The sequence below is a fragment of the Pituophis catenifer genome, unplaced genomic scaffold (genome assembly GCF_029215685.1).
Source record: "Pituophis catenifer annectens isolate HBS135680 unplaced genomic scaffold, rPitCat1.0.hap2 SCAF_8, whole genome shotgun sequence".
In the NCBI taxonomy this organism is placed as follows: Eukaryota; Metazoa; Chordata; class Lepidosauria; order Squamata; family Colubridae; genus Pituophis; species Pituophis catenifer.
The window spans coordinates 52874341-52893967 of record NW_027256888.1 but is presented as its reverse complement, the minus strand read 5'-3'; the positions used below and the strand labels follow the sequence as shown (position 1 = coordinate 52893967).

At 35.9% G+C, this 19627-nt stretch overlaps 1 protein-coding gene across 4 annotated transcripts in view; it reads left to right on the top strand.

Moving 5' to 3' along the window:
* Nucleotides 1-19627, top strand: part of INPP4B (inositol polyphosphate-4-phosphatase type II B) — a 129928-nt gene that overhangs the window by 34992 nt on the left and 75309 nt on the right. For 3 of the 4 annotated variants that reach the window (XM_070949099.1, XM_070949100.1, XM_070949097.1), the window contains 4 exons: nt 1165-1312; nt 7501-7631; nt 9677-9781; nt 12387-12495. In XM_070949099.1, the coding sequence (XP_070805200.1) occupies nt 1165-1312; nt 7501-7631; nt 9677-9781; nt 12387-12495 (493 nt within the window). Of the gene's footprint in view, nt 1-1164; nt 1313-7500; nt 7632-9676; nt 9782-9875; nt 9882-12365; nt 12496-19627 lie in introns of all 4 variants that reach the window. The other variant, XM_070949098.1, reaches the window with a different exon arrangement.

Genomic DNA, 19627 nt, shown 5'->3' with positions numbered 1-19627 from the left:
CTCTGCTGATTTTGAAACAAAAATAATTCATTGGCTTAGTAGTATAATTTCAACTATATGGTCTACTTTTCAAGTACAAAAACAAATTGAGTGGAAGCTTTACAGTGAGCTGAACGAAGGAAGAATTTCCTGACTGAGATATATTAAGCAATAGGACCACTGCCAATTGAGGTTGTGGGTGGTCTGTCACTGGAGGGTTTCAAGGAAAAACCAGATAGCCAGGATCTGAGGATTCCTACACTGGGCATGGGTTTAGACTAGAACACTCAACATTTCCGGCTCTGCGGACTGGCAGGAAGGGGGGAGGGAGAGATGATTGTTCCACGTGAGTGGCTGGCAAGTGTGTGTACATGTATGCAGTTCCGTTTGAGTGAGCAGTGTGCACACGGGCCTGCCACTCACGCAATTGGAGTGCATGCACTCGCCTGCTGTTCACACAAGTGGGGATGTGCGCATGCTCGTGGACCGTTTCTGCGGCCCGGTTGCAGTCCACTCACAATCCACTAATGGGCTGCAGCCCATAGGTTGGGGACCCCTGGACTAGAATATGTTCAAGATCCCTTTCAACCCTCTTACAATTAATGCTCTTACAGCCTGAGACAACTCAGCAGGCAGTAAAATTGTTGTATAATGTGTGCAGGAAAACACTGCTTCTGTGCTGAACGTTGTGACTCCATAGACCTTCCATGGTTGTTTATGCAGTGTCATCCCAGATTAAAGTGAAGACTTTCTCAATCCACCTTTACTCATTTATCTTGCCCTTCAATTCCCACAGTTCTATGTGCCAAGGAATCATTATTGAAACAGAATGGAAAAAAATAGTTAGGAACAATAATATCCTGGCAAGTTCCCTATTGCAGATACTAATAATAGAACTGAGAAAATCGTTAATAGAACTGCCCTCCACTATTGGCCCACCATCCTAATATTTGATCATGGTCACTTATTTCTTGAGTGAGAAATAAACATAAAGGTATGTTGACTTGTTTGATTCATGCTATATTTTCTTGGCTGTCTACTGCATACTCAGTTTTCTCCAACATCAGAATTCAAGTGTCACTACGCTTCAAACTACAACTTTCACTTATTTGGGAAATACACACTGCAGTATTTTTTGAAAAAATGTAAGCTGCAGTTAAACAATCCATGCTTTCTCTTTTACAGTGTTAAAAAACCCAATCTGTAAATTATATACGTTCCCCACTTCTGACAACAAGTGGATGTATATACGAGAACAGATGTTTGAGAGCAATCTTTCTTTTCATATTCCCAAGGAACTCATCAGCCTACACATAAAGGAAGATCTCAGAAGGTAAGTGAAATGAAAATGTTAAAAAAAATGTGCTGTTAAAATAGTCTTTAGAAAACTGCTGGTAGAAATTGACTAAAACATCAATTATAGTAATCAACTAAAATGCGAGGAATTCAGAATTCCAGTCTGCTTGCTCCAGTGGAAGTAAACTGGAGATAATGTAAAAGAATCAAACTGTTGCTAAGAGGCCACAACAGGCATTAGAGCTGAGGCAAGTTGTAACTAAAGCAGAAAATCTTTTATAGCGTTTCCTTTCCTGGAGAATCCAGTGGCCTACCTGTACTAGGTGTGGCCAGTCCAGATCTGAAATTGATTTACATTTGCTTTACAGTATTTTCTGAATTAGTATTCAGCAGAGAAACATAGTAGAAGACTTCAAGAAGTTTAATCACATTATTCTAGCCAGACAGATTTTATATGTTCATATGTTACAAAAATATGAGTTAACTGGTTTTTGAGTTAACTGGTCTGATAATCACACCATTAATATTGCCGTAGGTTTATTCATAAAGAAAATAAAATGTATTATATAGAGAGAATAATTGAGGATAAATAGTTAACTTCAGCCAGTTTTATATTGTAAATAAACCTTTGTCTAAAATTCATTTCAGCAGGTATATATTAATATAATAAATTTCATTGATGGTTTTTCAGGGGTTTTTTTATACAACAAGGTATTTTGCTTATCTATGTATTGATTTTGGACGTTCATTTCATCCCACATCCAGTTGTTAAAAAGAGCTACTTATGAAAAAACTACATACTTGTAAAAATGTTGAATTCTGAGTAACCATTCTTTGAATTAACTAAAGCAAACAAAAGGAAAAGAATTCAAATAGATACATAAAATGAACTTTATGCTAGAATGAAGGTGGAAATAAAAATACAATAGATATTAAAATATTATTAAACTATTTTTTTAAAAGAAGGAATGCCTGTGGATTTTACTCTATTAATTGTTGCCAACTATAGGGGGCAGCACTCATCTCCATTTTGAGTCCATGAGTCAGCACTTTCCACAGTCATGTGGCTAGCATGACGTCGTGGAACCCTGCTTTTAAAGGCAAAACAAACAACCTAAAAGATAAACCAGTAAAAAAGTATAATAGTATGTGGAAATGACATTGAGGGTTAAGGGGAAGAGATGCTGCCTAGGAATGAACTGATAAAAAGCGGTGGGGAGCCAGAAAATATTTAGAAGGCAAAGAAAGGAACTTAAGAAGGATGTCCCCTGATGTATCTGTTAAAAGTCACCGTAAATGATTTGTAATTTCAGACTTCCAAGATTCTGTTAATGTAGCCTGACATGAAAGTAGAATTAGTTCATGAAGTCATGTTTCCCTGGAAAGGCTAACATCAATCATGCACATCTGAAAATATGAAATAAGATAAATAATAGAAAATAGCTAACCATTAGGTATCATGTCTTCCCCTTGTCCCTCAAAGACATTTCCATACACCATTATAACAAGATAAATTAAAAAGTATATAAAAATGCTATCGTGTTTCCCCAAAAATAGGACATGTCCCAAAAATAAGGCCAAGCCTGATTTTTGGGGTGGGCCTAAATATATGCCGTACCCGGAAAATAACACCCCCCCTTTCTCTCTTTCTCTCTCTCTCTCTCTCTCTCTCTCTCACACACACACACACACACACACACACACACACACACACACACACACAGGTCCTTCACCCCCCCCAACCCTCCCAAGGCAGCTACATCCCTGCAAACTCCTGCGTCCCCTGCCCATTTTGCTGCCCACGGCACTGACCGTAGACCTCGAGTGCCTGCTTCTCCTCTTGCGCCATGGTGGCGGCATGAGTCCGCATAGCCCGCGCTACCGAGCAACCACCACAGCAGCCCCAACACAAGCGTCACTGCCCCAGGGCTTCTTTGGCAGGGCAGCCACCGGCGGCAGAGAGGGAATGGCTGAGGCGCTGCAGGTGTTAATGATGCCGCCACCACTGCCTGCAGAGGCCCGGCGGCCCCCTGCGACCAAGCTCAGCCGTGGGCGAGGAGCATTGGCCGTGGCTGGGCCGGCCAAGCTGTGTCTGTCAAGACTGCCCTTGGGGCAGCTGTCCGGCGCCTGGAAAGAGTAAACTGGACCTGCTGGAGGAAGGAAGGGAGGGAGGGCAAGGGTCCCGCAAGGCTCCCTTCCCCAGGAAGAGTCTGGCCTGATCGTCATCCAGTCCAGTGACTCCTGAGACGGAGGGGTTTCCCGGGCTCGCCGGTGGGTGCTCCGGTCGGGCAGCACTCAGGTGGGGGGACCACAGGGCGATTGGAGCGGAGAGGAGCAGGGGGGAAGGGGAGGCCTTTGGCGACCATCACCATAGAGTGGGAAGCACACTTCCAGAAGGGCTGCTGCCCTGGCTGGGGTTTGGAAGCCGCAGAGGCAGAATTTGGGGGAGAGAAAGAAAGACTTCTGCTGCTTCTGCTTTTGGCTGCATGCAAGGAAAGCAGCAGAAGTCTTTTTTTCTGCCCCCAAACTCTGCCTCTGTGGCTTCCAAACCCCAGCCAGGGCAGTGGCCGCTCTGGGAGTCTGCTTCCCACTCTATGGTGACGGCTGGAGCTCGACCCTGGAGGGAGAGCTGCCTAGGCCATGGCTTCCACGCAGGTGCTGGTGGTGGGCACCGGCGGCATTGACTACAAGCTCCTCAAGGACCTGGTGCTCACCGCCTTCGCCCACATCGATGTGGTGAGGCCTGGGAGGTGTGGGGGTGGGGACAGGCACTTATGAGGCTTGGTGCCTTCGTGCTGCTCGCGTTCTACATATATACCCCACAGGAGGGGAGGGGCTTGATGGCAGCACACGAAGGGAGCCTCTCTCTGCTGGACTCCTGGCTGTGAGTGTGCAAGCCTCCCGGGGCCTCCTGCACCCCCGAAATAATAAGACCCCCTCCCTGATAATAAGGCCAAGTCCTTATTTCGGGGTTTAAAGAAAATAAGACTCTGTCTTATTTTCAGGGAAACACGGTAGTACCCCACTTTTTCTCTCTCCCCACTTCTCTGATGCTACTTAAAATATTTTTATGCTTTACTTTGGACATTATTACTCATTTCTGTTTTGATCGTTTTTATTATTGTTGTTATTCTCTGAAAACCAGGTCTTTTAACTGTTCCTTGTAAAACTTGGTTTTCAGTAATTTCACCATATGGTAGCCTTCATTTGGACTTGTTCCAGTTTATACATGCCCTTTTTAAATTGAAGTGTGTAGAGCTGAATATAATAATCCCAGCGAAGCCTTCCAAGACAGAATAGAGCAGAATAGTTATCTCTCTAAATCTGATGGCTTTCAAGATGTTATTTGTCTTCTTTGAACAGTGTTGGATTATGCTGTTTGGACATATTTAGTTTATGAACCACTAGTATATACAAGTTCTTCTTGCATGTGCTGTTCTTGAACCAGATTTCCTCCATTTTGAATGTGTATTGTTTACCTAGAAGCATGACTTTATACTCCATGTTAAATTTCATTTGTTTCCATTCACTGTTCTAAGCAAAATCTTTTTGAATTTTCCTCATCTCTTTCTAAATATTAGTAAATGCTCCTAGTTTTGTATTGTCTGCAAATTTGGTATGCATTCCTTTAACTCCCTCAATATCATTTTAAAAATGTTGAATCATAACAGGATCTGGACAGTTTCCTATGGCACCTTACCAGGAGTGGTATTCACTTACCTTCACTACAGTTTGCAAATGTGAGCGTGCGACATTTCCGCGCATATGCAGGACCTTTTGCGCATGCGCAGAGCATTAAAAACAGGATGTAATAATGTCCAGGTGGGTGGGCGGAGCCTCCCTCAGCCGCTGCTACCAGTTTGCCCAAACCGGATAGAACCGGCTGAATACCACCACTAGACCTTTCTCAACATGTCTCTCCAGATAGATTTGATGCCATTTATAACTATTTTTGAGTTGTCCTTGAGCCAATTGTGGATCCACATAATGTCTGAGTTGTCAAACCCATATTTGATCATTTTGTTAATAAGGATGTTATAACAGCATGAAAGGCCTGCTAAATTCAAGATATACTATACTATAGCATAGGATCATACAATTAAATTAGTCTGACATGATTCATTGGCATAAATCCACATTGGCTCCTGTTAATTAATGAATTCCTGTCTTGCACTGCTCACAAACGTCTTTCCATCATAAAAGAACAAATTTTCTACATGTTCTATGTTTAAAAAATAATTCTTCATAAATTTATAAATTCCAAATTTGAAGTACTGTACATACTTCAAAATAAGCTCAAATATTTTAATGAATTTAAGAATGTCAAAATGAAATGAAATGAAATTATTCATGTGCCCTTTATTATTTTACATTTCCAGCATAATGAAATTGATAACCTTGTTATATCTTATCTGAGATATAAATGCTAAGAAGGATGGGAGATATAAAAAAAACTTGTAGAATACTATAAGCTCCTAGAGATAAAAACTCTAATATCCCAGTATGAGGTAATGTCCCCCTAGTTGATGCAAGCAGTCTGGAAGTTGATAATATAGTTGCTAGTATCATACTTTCTCCTTTTTGATACATATCCTCTATCACAGCAATCAAAACTGCCTACATCTTCATCTAAAATCCAAGTTTAAATAAATTTAGATGAAACATTAGCACTTCTAACTATTAAGCCATAGATGCCTGCAGATAGTAAAAAAAGAGGCACCCAGAATTATTATTTTATATGTATTATTAATTATGCAAATACCATAACTTTCAACAGACACTCGGACACAACTATATAAAGGTAGAATTTACATCAGTACACGTATCATCATTTTGATGTAAAGTTGATTTGCTGCATAGTCCCATGCAAACACATCGCTTAAATAATTCAAGGATGAAAGGGCTAAGTGAGGTTATTTTTTCAGCAAGAACCTGGAAATGTTATGGTTTTTTGCATATTTAATATTTGAAGTTACTAATAATCTCAAAATGTATTAGAATTAGCAGTACAATTATATTGTTTTCAGCAAGCTTTCACCAACCATAATATCTAACATCAAGGAGAAACAGAGGTATGTAATTTAAAACATTTAGCTTGAATTAATATATGTTAAAATCAAATTTCACCCAGCACAATAGGAACTATTGGAGTTTTCTATATTCAATGGAACCAAGCAGTTCTAGTTCTAACAATAAAAGTTTTCCATATGTTTTCATTTAATGCTGATGTGAATTCTGGTTCAATTATGTCAGTCTCCAGAGTTAATAGGAAGCTGGCAATTTGCTAAAGGATTTCCTTTTGTAATTTTGTGAATTGACTATCTTTTATTAGCCTAACATTTTCACTTAGCAGGTGCATTTGCCAAAATGATTAATCCAGACAGATATATCCTGATAGTACATATTAAAAGTGAAAGTAAGATTTTCTTTAAGTGGTGTGATTAAAAATTGAAAATCTGAATGTGTCATTCTCATCATCCAATTTTAATTTGGAGAATTCATTATTTGTTTTGGGGGTCTTGTTTAATGATGCTTGTGGATTTGTTGTTTTAGATTCCATATTTTTCAGTATAACATACTTTTCAGTATTAAACAATGCCAATCGTTGCAGTAAATGCAGATGGAAACCAGCTTATTTTCACATAAAAGCTGGAGAACAAAATTAGAAATACAAAAATTGCTAAGATGTAGATTTTAAAAGATAACATCTCATCAAATGTAAATGGAATGTAAAGTAAATCCTTTAATTTAAATGGAAGGAGGCAGGACATGGATATTAAGACTCAAGGCTTACTTCCATTTATTTCATCTGTATTATATTTCTTAAAATATATTTCTATATTTCTGTAAAACATAGAAATAATGGGCCAACATTTGTGTGTCTAAGATGGTCTAGCAGCCTTTTAGAATGTAGATATATGGAGATTTTCATTCTTAGAATTCTTAGCCACCCTTACCAAGACATATGAAGGTGTCAGTTTAAGAAACCTTTTCTACGACTGCCTGGACTCTAGCATTTCCTTACCCTATTCAAAGATTCTCTGAATAAACTGAATCAATTTCTTTCAAAAAAAGTACCATATTGATTAGGCCCAGGATAATATTATACATAAATAAGAATGGTAAAACTAGCTGTTATACTATAGCTGTTTAACCATTTAATTTGTACTAATATTTTTGTAGCATTGGATTGATAAAATAAGTTTTATTGTTATTTTGCTACAGGAATCAGGACCTTAAAGAACTTGGGGAACTTTCTCCACATTGGGACAATATGCGTAAAAATGTTATTGCACACTGTGATCAAATGTTGATCCTGTACCAAAATATGCTTGCAGAACTTGGAAAATATACAGGTCAGAAAATGTTTAATAATTGTGAATTTTTATTCTATACAAGTATGTAGTACAAACCATGAGTACATATGACCTTTTCCTTTTCTCTCAAATTTATGGGGGGGAAATAATTACAGTATTTAATCTATGATATTACTTGAATGTACCCCCCTCTGGGTCCAATCCAACATCTCCTCTCTTGAGTCTGTCCACAGCCAGTTCCTACGCCGTTTGATGGGAGTCCCTCCCTGCGTAAGTAATGCCGCAATTCGTTTGGAACTGGGCATATCCTCACTTGCTACAATCTTGTGGAAATGTGCAATTGGCTATTGGTTGTCCCTGTGGACTAGACTCACAGGCTATTACCTAGGCCAATGCCTGTGGCGGGACCCTTTTCATAGTCCCTGGGCCCATAATATCCATACAAAACTTTTGAAGATCGGGATTTCCCCCATTGAAGCTTTTACTTTAGGCCCTGATGCTGCCAAATCGTTGATTTTTCAACGGCTGGATGACATCGATAGACAATTAAATCTGGCAAATGGATCGGGAACATGCTCACCGTTTTCCCTTGGTATTGTTCCCTTGCCTCACCCTCCACCTTATCTCTCCACGTTACACTCTATCAAACATAGGCTCGCATTTATGAAGGCACGATTTAACGTGATCCCCTCAAGTGTCCTCGACAGTAGGCTCTTGGGGGGGAGTAAAATCCATCTATTGTACATGTGATGGCCGATCTCCGGAATCTCTGTTCCACATTACATTCGTATGTCCCCACTACCGAGACATAAGATCAAGATTCATTTCTCCTATTTCCCAGAGATTCCCTGGTTCACCTGATCTGTTCAGCCTTTATTTCCTACTCCAGGACACAGACCCCAATATAACTCCAAAGTTGGCAAAAAATTTTGCTGCAGTCATGGCTGAAAAAAAACGGGGGAAGAGACAGGTAACCCCTACGGCAGAGGATCACTAGTATTGTTAGTACAGAGTGTATCTAAGGCAGTAGATGGTGTACTGTCACATGATCTATCTATATTTGTAAAATATACTCCCCTTTTATGTGTATTTTAATTTGGTCTTTGACCGCAATAAAAGCTTACTTACTTACTTGAAAGTAAGATTTGTCAGAGTCTAGATCAGGGTTTTTCAACCTTGACTATTTTTAAGATGTATGGACTTTAACTCCCAGAATTGTGAATTTGGCCTCACATCTTAAAATTGCCAGGATTGAGAAACACTGGCCCAACAAGAATCTCCTGTTTCATTCTCTGGGCATCAGGTTTGCAGAAATACTGCCAGATAAGGGCTATTTAGCTAAAAATAATGATTTTTTAAATAGATCATCCACAAAGTCTTTCCCTCTTCACTTATTTAATAGCTTTAAGAATTCAGGAGTTCAGAATCAAACTTCTGGAGTGAGAAGTGAGGTAGCCTGCAGTACTGCATTCTAACCACTGCGCCACCACAACTCTTAAATATTAAGAGTTATTGTCGCCGTTTGTGTCTCTATTATTCTTGACTGAGTAAAACCATATATTAATTAAATATGCTGGTCTATGGCCTTAATAACAATTTGTTTGGTTGATATTAATTAAAGTGGGTGGTTAGTCCTCTGGATTTCGCGTACCAATTACAAAGAGACATTCCTTTGATTACAATAGTGCAGATAGTCTTGAAAAATGATATTAGGAAATTTCCCTTTATATTTCCTAAATTTCTCTTCCACTTCTCTTATCTAGTTCATATCTTGTAGATATTGTGGATTTGGACATCACAGAATTCCTATGGTGTGAACTCTTACAAATTGAAAATAGAGCAGTATTCAGATTAAAAGAGAAAAATGTTATGTGGAGCATAGCGCAGTCATATAGGACTAGTCAGCAATTCTTTAAAGCAGGTCTCTTTTCTTGAGATTGCCTGGGTGTCAACTGAAGCTGCAGCACAAAGATTTTTGACACCCAAAAATGTTACAAACAATATCTTCAAAATATCTTCTTAGATTTTAAGAAACAGAAGACATCTGGATCCTAAGTTAAGGATATTTTATATTTTTTTTTCAGGCTCTTCTTTCAAATCAAGTTGCAGTAAAGGAGAAAAAACTCTAGAATTTGTTCCAATAAATCTACATCTGCAGAGAATGCTTGTGCAGGGTCCTTGTATAAAAGGTAGGTTATATGGTGTTTTACGGTTCACTACCTAATAATTTAACTTCAATCATGAAATATCTTTTTCTTTCTTCTCTGTTAGTTGAACATTTAGATTTGGGTATTTGTGCTGTTGAAATGTACAGAGCTGTATATAAAATTGTGTTCCTTATTGAAAAACAAGTGACTGTTAATTCTGTTTTTTTTTCTCACTATTATTCTAAAAGTTGTATATGAATGTTTTATATTTCATTTATCTTTATTCATTTTCCAGATACATGCCAAGTGTAGCTTTAATTATGGAATTAGTTTCAGCTAAGGCCTGATTTGGATGTATATTTTTAAGTTTGATGAACTTAAAAAGTTTAGTTGAAATTTGATGGTTAATTATTCATTCAACTGGAGGATTTATAATTACGTAGCTCATGAGAGTTTTATTATAGTTGTGTGTTGCTTTTCTTACAATAGATATGATTATTGTTATTATAAACCATCAGAAATTGGATAGAATGTACATTTAAAAAAAATAACAAAACCTGGAAAAAATCTTAATATTGTATTGTCTTTATTTATGGCCGAAGACCAAAAGTAAATTACAAACTCATATAAGGAAGGCTAAAAGATAAGGAAAAAATTAAAGCTAAAATAAATTACTTTAAATAACATATCAATATAAATTATCTGGATTTTTAATGAATTCTCCCACAAATTCCTATTGCCTCTGGTGCTAAAAGAACCATCAGACATTTAAATACTATAAATTCAACATGCAAATAAAACTATGGGGCAATAGCAGATCCTTTGCATTGGTCGCCTCTAGACATTTTTAATTGTATCCAAGATTTGTGCCATTGTTTATACTACTAAACAGAAAATTAATTTCAGTTCAATTTATTGCAGTCACATATCAGTACAGATAACAAAATATAATTTAAGACAAAGTTAAAATTCACTTTAACAATAACACATTAATATCTGTAAGCTCCAGGGTACAACCTATATTAAATTATAATGTAAAGACTAAAATTATATTAAATATGATAATATCTAAAATTACAACAAAGTAAAAATATATAAAATATTAATAACAATAAAGTAAACAGATTAAAATTAAATTGTTTTAGTGGACAAGTCAGTTGTAGTAGAATTTTTCAAGTCTTACTAAGATGCTGTTTGCATATCTGTTTGCACTGTCAACTCTTTGTTTTATTTACTTTATCTCTTATCCTTGAGTTTTCAGTGCTGAAGTAATGTACTGTAAGGAACATCTTATGATATAATGCAGCTTGCATATCATATTTGAGAAGACTGAAATTCACCAACTTGTGTATATGTGTATTTTTTATTCCATTGGAATAAATTTCCACTGGAAATTTTCTTACAAAGAATTAGATTGGTGAGACTGAAGTACAAATAGACATGTTTCCTATTGCAACCAGAACACCTGGGTGCAGTATTATTTAATGAAGCTGGCTACCTTTCTTGTGTTTTAAAGTTACAGCAGAAAATATTCAAATAGTTTCTGAAATAGATAATTCTAAGTTCCAATAATCAAAGGTATACTGTTATCGTTTTGTAACCTTGAAGCATTTTATTATTTCCATTTGTCTCTTTTATTTTATTTATCCATTTGTAATGTTTTTAAGGTCTGATAACTACAATTCTTGTAATAAGTCCTTAATTTAATGGACTACGAGAAATAAGGGGTGTCCACTATACCCAAACATCTATTAAGGGGCAAATGGAAATATATGCATGCATAAAATGATGTTAATACATGCATAGAATTATGAATAGTTTTTTTTCTAACTTTTCTGTCCCTTTTTTCCTGCACTTTTTAAATTTTTAATGTATTTTGATAGTATGTAATTATATTAATTTTATCTGTATAATATAATATTTAATAAAATTATTGAAAAAAGGAAGAAAAATATATGTTTGAAAAGTTGTATTTTCTGTTACCGTGTTTCCCCGAAAATAAGACCCTGTCTTATATATTTTTTTGAACCCTGAAATAAGTGCTTGGCCTTATTCCCATGCACTCAAAAGCCTGATTGGGCTTATTATCAGGAGATGTCTTATTTTGGGGGAAATAGGGTATCATTCCATGTAATATCATGTGAATTTTTTTTCTTTATGAAATTTCTAAAACTGTCAAGAGTCATATCCAGTAATGGTATCTTACCAGGATAAAGCCAATTGCTAAATATGTTTTTAATAACAAAGCATGATTACAATAACTGGGTGAAGAAGCAGGAAATATGTTTGATTCTTTGTTTCCTGTCATAAGAATGTCTCCTCAGAATATTTTCTAGATGGGTTTGAACAATATAGTACAGTAAGCTCTTAACTTAGTTTAACAACTAGTGAAGAATCCATTAAAGTATAAACAGATGAGAAAATAAAAGAGGCTTTCAGGAGGGAAAGTAGCTCCAGAATTCAAAAGAATCCTGGAATGGTAAATCTGGTCATTTGCAGGTGGTTGGGAATTGATAGTTGGTAAAATTCATTTGCAGTGAGGCAAATTTGTTTGTATTAGTTAGGACTATTAAAACTACTTTTCATTGCTATAAGATTACAATGCATCCCTAAATGTACAATTTAGCATGTAATCTTTCTCTTGCAGATGTTCTTTATGATGTCATCACTGTGGGAGCTCCTGCAGCACATTTTCAGGGATTTAAAAATGGTGGTCTTCAGAAATTATTGAGTAAATTTGAAGTAGAAAGACGAAAGTAAGTACACTGCCATTAATTTAGAAATAGTCCAGACTAACTCATTTTGTATTGTATATCAACTTTTCTAGCAATTTTTCTTCTTAGGTTATGAAGATAAGGATTATCAACATTACTAATTCTCTTTTTTATTGCTTTTCCTAAGTGAGTATATGGTAACACATTAGTATGTATTTGTATGTATTTAGTTAGTATGTATAGTATGTATTTGTTTAGAAAATTAAACATACATCTAATTATAAAAAGTTATTTTCGTTCTTCTAATTTATAGAAAAGGAACTGAAAAACTATAAAAAATAAACATATAAAGGTTACTTTAAGAATGTAATTACAAATCACAATCATATGTACTTATAAAAAGAAATGAATGGAAGAGGGTGAATCAGTATATGTCATTCAGTTGTTTCAATCATAAGTTCATCAGGGTGCAAAGCTAAATCATGCAATGTATGCATTAATTCTATGCATTTCTGGATACAATAAATATTTATATTTTGGAACAAGATCATTTTTGATGCATTTTATATATAGTTTTAGATATGAGTCATATGCCATATTACAGAATTTGGAAAACTGTGTGAAGAATAGCTGCATTCTAAATTGTATATTGGCCTCAACATAGTTAGTTTAGCTTGCTTAAAAATGTGGTCCAAATAAAACCCAATCTGTTCATTGTATTAGTTTTTTAATTTTGAAAATGAACATTTATTTATTTCAAATACTACAGTTACCTGACTAAGCAACTACATACATACACACATGCATAAGAAAGCCCTACTTAATTGTAGAAAAATTATAAATACAATAAGAGCATAATGTGAGGCTAGGATAATTTTTTTCTTGTTTGATGACATATGACCCCTTGGTTTTATAATTATAACCAGTCTTATTAATTCTATTTGTCATAGCACAAGATCGAAAACCTGCAAACATATGTCAGGGTCCTGGCTAGATAGAAGCAGTGAGATATGGACATTGTGTTCTTTACCAGGATAGTTCTTTAAAATGGGATAAAAGTACTGATATATCTTCCTTGATTCCTATAGTGCAAGCAACAAAGGAGCATATGGCTTAGGAATTCTACAAAGCCATTTCCACATGGACGTAAGCAGAGGTGGATTTCAGCAGGTTCTGATCAGTTCTGGAGAACCAGAAGCGGAAATTTTGAGTAGTTCAGAGAACCTGTAGTAAAAATTTTAACTGGCCCCGCCCCCATCTATTCTCTGCCTCCTGAGTCCCAGCTGATCGAGAGGAAATGGAGATTTTACAGTATCCTTCCCCTGGAGTGGGAAGGGAATGGAGATTTTACAGTATCCTTCCCCTGCCACGCCCGCCATGCCACGCCCACCAAGCCATACCCACAGAACCAGTAGTAAAAAAATTTGAAACCTACCACTGGATGTAAGCACTATTGAAAAGGGATATTTTTATACAGCCCTCATAGAACAGCAGAGAATACTGCATCCATTCTGACTAAGGTGAAAGCCCAACAGAATTTCAGAATTAGAATTGTGGAGAGATATGATGATGGCACATGCCTATTTGAGAAGAATCCATAAATTGTATGGTTGGATATTAGGCTTAAACATGATTGTATATCAATATCCCAGGTGCATTGTTTACATCCTGGCATTTTCAAGCCTTAATAGACAGAGACTTTCCAAAGAAATTCCTAAGGATTGGAATTTGTTATTATTATTTTTTTAGCCAGATTGGTTTAAAACCAGTAAAGCCAGACGTGTAGAAGAATCCATTTCAACCAGAAAATAAGGTGATAGAACCAAACATGTCTCTAACTATAAAACAGCATTGAACCAGGAATTGTGAGTATTATTAGTATTAGATAGCATTTTTAGATGAGCATTAGTACATGGAACTTACAATCAATCCACACTTTGGATCTCCAGAAGGTTAATTCCCCATTTAAGTCTCTTCTAACAGAGCTATTTAGTATGACCAATTCCAGACTCTCTATAAACTGGGCAAGTCGGAAGACTGCCATATTACAAGTTTTGATTGTCAAGCCCATAAAGGACAAACTTTTTTATTTGAGGGGAGAGACTAATTAAAATGAGCTTGTAAAAAAGCATCTGTCTCTCCAGTATGAGCTGTACAGTAAAATTGAGACTGTAGTTCTTAAACAACTGTTCACAAGAAAGGACATCATGTAGAAAATGCTCACTGCCAAATCACATTTGTAAGGCGGGGAATCTCAATAAGAACACTACTAGCACATTTTGACTAAGTAGATTCTGCTTGAAGCAAGCAATTTCAAAGATAGTCAGTCTTCAAGCTACATAGGAATTTTAAAGTGATACCATCATCTTGAATCAGAAACAAACCAACACCCAATGCAGTTTTGCCAACATTTGTGTTTCATGGCAGTATTGGATTCTCCCAGTTACCTTAAGGCCAGTGCATTTTGTACTAGTTTTATTTGCCTGGAAGTCTTCAAGGGCAGCTTTAAATGTAATTCTATGTAATGTAGGGTCTATTGCAATAAGTCATCAGTGACAATGACCAATTATGTTTTTGTCCCATGGCTAAAAAGGGTCCAGACAATCCACTTCTTCCATAGCTTCCATAGATTGTTGTTTCCACAATGTGCAGGACGGTGTGTCCTCATCTCTGCATGAACATTCCTGGAATATATAACATACTCATTTTTAAAATTTTGACTCAAAATTAATTAAAGAAAAGGGGGTTTTTTTTGTAGAAAACTTTTAGAATTGCAGGTTTTAATCTTTTTGGTGTTTTAAAAACGTTTGACGTAAATTGTTAATGGGTCATCTGACAGGCTTTATTAAATTATTTATTTTTCAGTAATTATCCTGACCCAATCCTAATAGACTATAGGCAGATAATAAAATAAATTATATCATATTAAAACAATAAATAAAATAGAAATGCATAAACAAAGGACTCAAAAACAGCATACTACAGTACTTCCTTATGAAAAGCAGCTTGTTTTGTAACATAAGATTTCAAAGGATACTCCGTGTGGAATGCCGACTTTGTTGGAGAATCAGCAGCAAGGAAGTTAATACATTTATATTCTCTCTCAGTGCATCTGTCTACTACTTCCATATGTTATGTGTCCAAAATCAATAATTTGCTTTCTTATCCAAATCTTTTTCTATAATGCCGAACGATAGCTGTCTAATATATTTTAACTAAAGTATTTTTAACTCACATAGTACTGAATTTATGATTGGGGGGGGGAGTTAATATAGAAAATGTTCTTTGTTTTTGGATTAGTTTGGTCATTTTTTAAAAGATACATAGAATTCCTAGCTGAAAACATGTGTTAGTATTCAACTGATTTATTTTAGCATTAGCTTTTCTTGGCAGCAAATTTCATAATCATACATAAAGTAAATTGTTTGGACTTCATCTTAATTTATTTTGTATTGCTACCATATAGAACATTTCATCTTCACATAGAATGAATTATTTGTGTTTTCACTATAGAAAGATTATTTTAGATTATTACTTTTTAAAACCATATAATGTAGCATCATAATAGTTGAAGGCTTATAAGTTATACAGGGTTTCAGGGTTTCAAGGATCCATAAATCATTTTCAGAATATTGTGCATGGAAGACTTTTCCCTCTCTTTCAAAAGCTAATCAGATGAGATGCACTGAAGGAAAATTATGCAGGCTTCTCATTATGAGGTTTTTAAATACCCCATTACAAACCCAAAGGAATCCAAACTGTCCCTGAAGGCTTATTACAAAAATGAAGACCAAAAACCATGAACAAAGAAGCAAACACTGATTTGGACTCAAGCTGCTATGCCTTAGTACAATTGGCCTCCTAAATCAGTAGAAAGTCACTAGAACGTGATTAAAGTTTAAATCACTTGTAGAGTGATTTTAATTAATGAAGGTAATTTAAACACACTTGGTTATTTTTTTAAAAAAACAATTTTAATCTGCAGATACCTATACACCTATTACTGAAATAGGAAATTTAAAAAAAAATTGAAGCAGACTTTGCTTTAACAAATGGCTCAATTAAGGAAAACATCTTTGTTTAACCAGTCTATTTTACCACACATGAAATAAAAATTCTTTTATTTAAAAATAACATTAAATTGTTGTTTACTTTAGCCAGAATTAGTGGACCAGAAAAGGCAGCAAGTGAGAAGAAGGAGGATAGTGAGGTCAGCTCATGCTCCCAGATAATTGAAGCATGGTTTAGGGAACCAGAGAAGTATAGTCAAATTAGTCCAATGAATGTCAGTTTTTAGTGTTCCTTTTACTATGTAAATCAGCACAGTAAACTCTTGATTTAATGGACTAATAGTAACAAGAATGACTTCTAGCTCCAAATATCTGTTATATAGCTGATTGTATTATGCACATATAAATGGGAATACGATTTTATATAGGACAAAAGGCAAATGGATTTAAACCCTTTGTAATGTACATTTATATTAATTTATTCAATTAATTAAAATGCAATGAAATCAAAATTCTTTAAAGTTACTTGATAAATATTGAGAATATTTATTTCCCTTTGAACAAGTTTAAGTGAACTTCTTGGAAAACCTTCCAGTTCACCATCTGGGAATTACAGCAGTGGAAGTCCAATACATTTGGAAAGATTTAGGTTGAAGAAAACTATTCTAAGCCTAAGCAAGTTTTCTTAGACTGAAAATTAATTAAATATTTCTCTGAACTGCTTTTCTTTTTTTTTTTTAATTTGATTTATATGATTTGATTTTTCTGTATTAATGCTAATAATATGTTTTTATCTGCAACATTTTTATCCACTGTGATTATAAACTTTTATGTATATTTTTCTTTTCCTATATTGGAGTGAGTAATCTTGTCATTTAAATGTCTCTATGGATTAGTGCCTTGTCATGGCGAAGGGGCTTGCATAACTCAATGACGCTATGAGCTATACTGTGCAGGGCCACCCAAAATGGACAGGTCATAGCAGAGAGTTCTGACAAAACATGATCCACTGGAGAAGGAAATGGCAACCCACTCCAGTATCTTTGCCATGAAAACCCCATGGACACTATCAAAAGGAAAAACGATATGACGCCAGAAGATGAGCCCCTCAGGTCAGAACGTGTCCAATATGCTACTGGGGAAGAGCAGACGGCTAGTACTAGTAGCGCCAGAAAGAGTGAAGCGAATGGGCCAAAGCCGAAAGGACGCTCAGCTGTGGATGCATCTGGTGGTGAAAGGAAAGTCCGATGCTGTAAAGATTTTTTCTCCATAGTAACCTGGAATGTAAGATCCATGAATCAAGGCAAGCTGGACGTGGTCAAACAAGAGATGAAAAGACTGAACATCGACATCTTAGGAATCAGCGAACTAAAATGGACAGGAATGGGTGAATTAAATTCAGATGATCATCAGGTATACTACTGCAGGCAAGAATCCCTCAGAAGAAATGGAGTAGCCTTCATAATCAATAAAAGAGTAGGAAAAGCAATACTGGGATACAATCCCCAAAATGACAGAATGATCTCAGTTCGAATCCAAGGCAAACCATTCAACATCACAGTAGTACAAGTCTATGCCCCAACTATTGGTGCTGAAGAGGATGAAATTGACCAGTTCTGTGAAGCCCTATAGCAATTTATAAAATTAACACCAAACAATGATGTCCTTATCATCATAGGGGATTGGAATGCTAAAGTAGGAAGCCAAAAGATAACTGGAATAACAGGCAAGTTTGGCCTTGGAGTACAAAATGAAACAGTGCACGGGTTGATAGAATTTTGTCAAGAGGATATGATGGTCATAGCAAACACTCTTTTCCAACAACTCAAGAGTCGACTCTACACATGGACATCACCAGACGGGCAACACAGAAATCAGATTGACTATGTGCTCCTCAGCCAAAGATGGAGAAACTCTATACAGTCAGTAAAAACAAGACCAGGAGCTGACTGTGGCTCAGATCATGAGCTTCTCGTTGCAAAATTTAGGCTTAAATTGAAGAAAATAGGGAAAAGCACTAGGGCACTCAAGTATGAATTAAATCATATCCCTGATGAATGTACAGTACAGGTGACAAATAGATTTAAGGAATTAAATCTGATAGACAGAGTGCCTGAAGAACTATGTACAACATTGTACAAGAGGTAGCAACTAAAACCATCCCAAAGAAAAAGGCAAGAAAGCAAAATGGTTGTCTGAGGAAGCTTTGCAAATACTGTAGCTGAGGAAAGAAGGGAAGCAAAAGGCAAGGGAGAAAGAGAAAGATACACCCAGTTGAATGCAGAATTCCAGAGAATAGCTAGAAGAGATAAGAATGCATTCGAAATAAAATAAAATAAAATAAATAAAAAATTCTTAAATGAAGAGTGCAAAGAAATAGAAGAAAACAATAGAATAGGGAAGACCAGAGATCTCTTCAAGAAAATTGGAGATATGAACGGAACGTTTCATTCAAAGATGGGCATGATAAATTACCAAAAGGGCAGGGACCTAACAGAGGCAGAAGAGATTAAGAAGAGGTGGCAAAATTACACAGAAGAACTATACAAGAATGAGCTTAACATCCCTGATAACCATGATGGGGTGGTCACTGACCTCGAGCCAGACATCCTGGAATGTGAAGTCAAATGGGCCTTAGGAAATCTGAGCAACAACAGAGTTAGTGGAGGTTACAGTATTCCAACTGAGCTATTCAAAATCTTAAAAGACGATGCAGTAAAAGTGTTACACTCAATTTGCCAGCAAATTTGGAAAACTCAACAAGCAGACTACCATAACAATCATTTTGTGAATAGTCAAATTAGATAATATGCTCTGGACATTCTGAATGTTTCCACTAGTACAAAATGATTGCCCACCATTGCTGAATTGACTATAAAATTGATGCCATACATTAGTTGTTTTTTATTCTATTGTAGTAGATAGATAGATAAATTGGTAGATAGATGATAGATAGATAGATAGATAATATACCATGTATATTTTGATATACATGTGATATATATGTAAATGCATTCAAAAAGCTTTCCAGTTATCTTCTGCTTTAGCTACTACCACCGATTCAATAGTCTTGCAATTATGTCTTCCAATTGTTTCAGAGTACCTCTGTTAAATCCACTTGTCCTTTTGAATTTGTTATATAAAAAACTGTAGTTTTTAAGATA